Genomic DNA, 3,380 nt, shown 5'->3' on the forward strand with positions numbered 1-3,380 from the left:
CAGTGGAAAGGACCTTATTTGGCCAGATGCGGTAACTAACCTTTCCAGTTGTGATTTTATCTTAGCTGTGAGCTAGCTGGTGAGTGCTGGGTGTTTCTATGTGTTGTATTACTTTTTGTTTGTAATCCTCCTTGTTTCTTGCACCCATTCCGGACTGGGGTTAACTGCCTGTGGCTCTGGTGACATCACAGCTTTTTTGGAGTGCTATTTAGTACCCAGGGCTGGATGTTGCTGAGTCACAGGATGTGTACCTGGTCCTTTCTTGGAGTGCAGTTCCCTTCCACGTTTTTATATATATATATATATATATATTATATATATATATATATATATATATATATATATATATATATATATATATATATACAGTATATGTGTGTGTGTGTGGTGTGTGTGGTGTGTGTGTGTGTGTGCATGAAAAATGTTACCATTATAATTAACTTCCATCCATCCATATGGTGGGTTAAACCTTTGCAGCCGTTTCCATTCCATGTGAGTGAAATGGCCTCGCCCCAGGAAAACTGATATGTTAGGAAGGAAAAGTTCTTTGAGCCAATCAGAGAGTGATGCAATATGTCTCAATGAATCAGGACAATTCTGGAATTAAAGACATAGTAAATAAATACATTCCAATTTGTCAGATAAGCACCTAATAGTAGCCATTACATAAATAATATATGCATGTTACTTAAATGTTTTTATTTTAACATACTTACTGATCCATGAATTATGTGTAAATCCATAAACTGGCCGGATATGCTTAATTAATGGTCCTTCAACCAGACATCAGGTAGGTGTCAGTTTTGGTTTGTTTTGGTTTTTGTCTTTTTTTAATTCCTAACTTTGGGCTAGATTATAAGTGGAGAGATAATTTATTGCACATCTGCAAATAGGCAAATATGCCTGTTTGTGGGCGCAAAATAACCAGCCATTACAAGTGTCTGGTTATTGTTACCTTGTAAATATATATGTAAATGCTTATATACATATATATTTATGTGTTAATATGTGTATATACACATATTAACACATGAATTGTATAGTTATATAATCATATACATATATATTTATATTTAGTGCCATCGTTGCGCTACATACCCCCTTCCCCGCGCTTAGGTTCTGATGCCATCTCTGATGTGATTTGTGAGACTTTTATGTTTCGTGAAACAGTTAACCACAGCTCTGGAGTACGCGTTACCCGTTTTTGTGTGAACGATTGCGAAAATCTCCGATAACGCTTTGCGTGCAAACATTTGCGCTCCACTCATAATCTGGCCCATAGCTGTGTTGCTAGATACACTGCAGCGGTGAAAGGGTAACTTATTTGGGAACTAGCAAAGGAAAATTATAACCAAGATTACAAGTTTTGCACTATAGCCGGGGTGCGTAAATAACGCAAAAAATTAGCATTATCGCACTTTCCATGCTATTACAAGTTACTGAAAAAACCTTCTCTTGTTTGTGCGTATGGTGCGATAAGCTCCATACCGCATAAAACCCAAGATCTGAGTTTACGTGCTTGTGCACCTTTCCCCCATTGACATCAATGGAGAAAAAGTGTTTAGAAAAAAACTAACACCTGCGATCGCGGAATGGAGATCCCCGTAATGCAACCCCATTGATGTCTATGGGGAAAAGAAAGTTATGTTAAAACCTAATACCCTAACATAAAACCCCTAGTCTAAATACCCCTAATCCGCCCCTTCCGACATCGCCGACAGTAAATAACATGAGTAACCTCTAATGCGCCGCCACCAGACATCGCTGACACTAAATAAAATCATTAACCCCTAATCCGTCGCCTCCACCCAACATCATTGACACTAAATAAACCTATTAACAGCTAAACCGCCGCCCCCCCACATCGCTACTAATAAAATAAACCTATTAACTCCTAAACCGCCGGCACCCCACATTGCTACTAATAAACTAAACCTATTAACCCCTAAACCGCCGGCCCCCCACATTGCAACAAACTAAATTAAACTATTAACCCCTAAACCTAACACCTAATTTTAAATTAAATTTACAATATAACTATCTTTCAATAAATAAAAACTTACCTGTGAAATAAAAAAAAAAAGTTTAAACTATAAAGTAACCTAACATTAGCATTTTAAAACAATAAAATTAACAGGGGGGGGAAAAATTACAAATTAAAAAAAAATCCTAACACTGAAAAAATAAAATAAAATTACATAACAAAAAAATAAAAACTATAAGATTACGAAAAATAAAAAACTCTAGGATTAGAAAAAAATAATAAACAAAATTATCCAAAATAATAACAATTAAACCTAATCTAATACCCTATAAAAACAAAAAAAAAAGCCCCCCCTAAAAAAAACACCCCCTATCCTAACAATAACTACCAATAGCCCTTTAAAGGGCATTTTGTAGGGTACTGGTCTGAAGCAATCAGCTATTTTACCTTAAAAAAAAATGACAAAGTCCCCGTTAAAAGTAAACTCCCCCCAAATAAAAAACCTAAGTCTAAAAAAATCCAATTGGCTGTTAAAATCAGTCAATAGGAATGCAAGGTACACCATTTTTAAATGGGTAACTTGCATTCAATCTTCAGTGTACTGCGGTGATCGTATAAAGAGGATCCTTCACACTGGATGTCCGTGCCGCAGCGGCCGACGATGCTCCGCAGCTCCGCGTCTCTACAGCTCCGCGCCACTGGGGTGAAGATAGAAGATGCCCCCGCTATGGATGAAGTCTTCTCGCCGCCTGGATAAAGATGGATGTCCGGACTTAGTTAGTTAGTTTTTTTTTGGGGGGGGGGGGGGTGTTGGTTTTTTTTTTTTTAAAGATTAGGGCTTTGGGGCACAAAAGAGCTCAATGCCCTTTAAGGGCAATAACCATTCAAATGTCCCTTTAGGGGCAATGGGTAGCTTAGGTTTTTTTTAGACTTAGGTTTTTTTATTTTGGGGGGGTTGGTTGGGTGGGGGGTTTTACTTTTAGGGGGGACTTTATAATTTTTTAAGGTAAAAGAGATGATTGCTTCAGGGCAATGCCCTACAAAAGGCCCTTTTAAGGTCTATTGTTAGTTTATTGTTAGGTTAGGGGGGTGTTTTTATTTTGGGGTGGCTTTTTTTGTTTTTATAGGGGTATTAGATTAGGTTCAATTGTTATAATTTTGGATAATTTCATTTACTATTTTTTTGTAATGTAATTTTTTTTTACCTTTTTTGCAGGATTTTTTTTATTTTTTTTTCCGTTAATTTTATTGTTTAAAAATAGTAATGTTTAGGTTACTTTATAGTTTAAACTTTGTTTTTTTTTTTATTTCACAGGTAAGTTTTTATGTATTTAAAGATAGTTATATTGTAAATTTAATTTAAAATTAGGGGGTATTAGATTTAAGGTTAATATTT

The 3,380-nt window shown here is 35.8% G+C and overlaps 1 protein-coding gene across 1 annotated transcript in view; it reads right to left on the reverse strand.

Annotated features, from left to right (window-relative positions):
* Positions 1 to 546, reverse strand: part of LOC128643978 (alpha-N-acetylgalactosaminide alpha-2,6-sialyltransferase 1-like) — a 5,924-nt gene extending 5,378 nt beyond the window's left edge. The window contains exon 1 of the mRNA XM_053696747.1: positions 429 to 546. Within this exon, the coding sequence (XP_053552722.1) occupies positions 429 to 492 (64 nt within the window). The 5' untranslated portion in view covers positions 493 to 546. The remainder of the gene's footprint in view (positions 1 to 428) is intronic.
* Positions 547 to 3,380: the final 2,834 nt, after the last annotated feature.

Source organism: Bombina bombina, unplaced genomic scaffold, assembly GCF_027579735.1.
Source record: "Bombina bombina isolate aBomBom1 unplaced genomic scaffold, aBomBom1.pri scaffold_469, whole genome shotgun sequence".
In the NCBI taxonomy this organism is placed as follows: domain Eukaryota; kingdom Metazoa; phylum Chordata; class Amphibia; order Anura; family Bombinatoridae; genus Bombina; species Bombina bombina.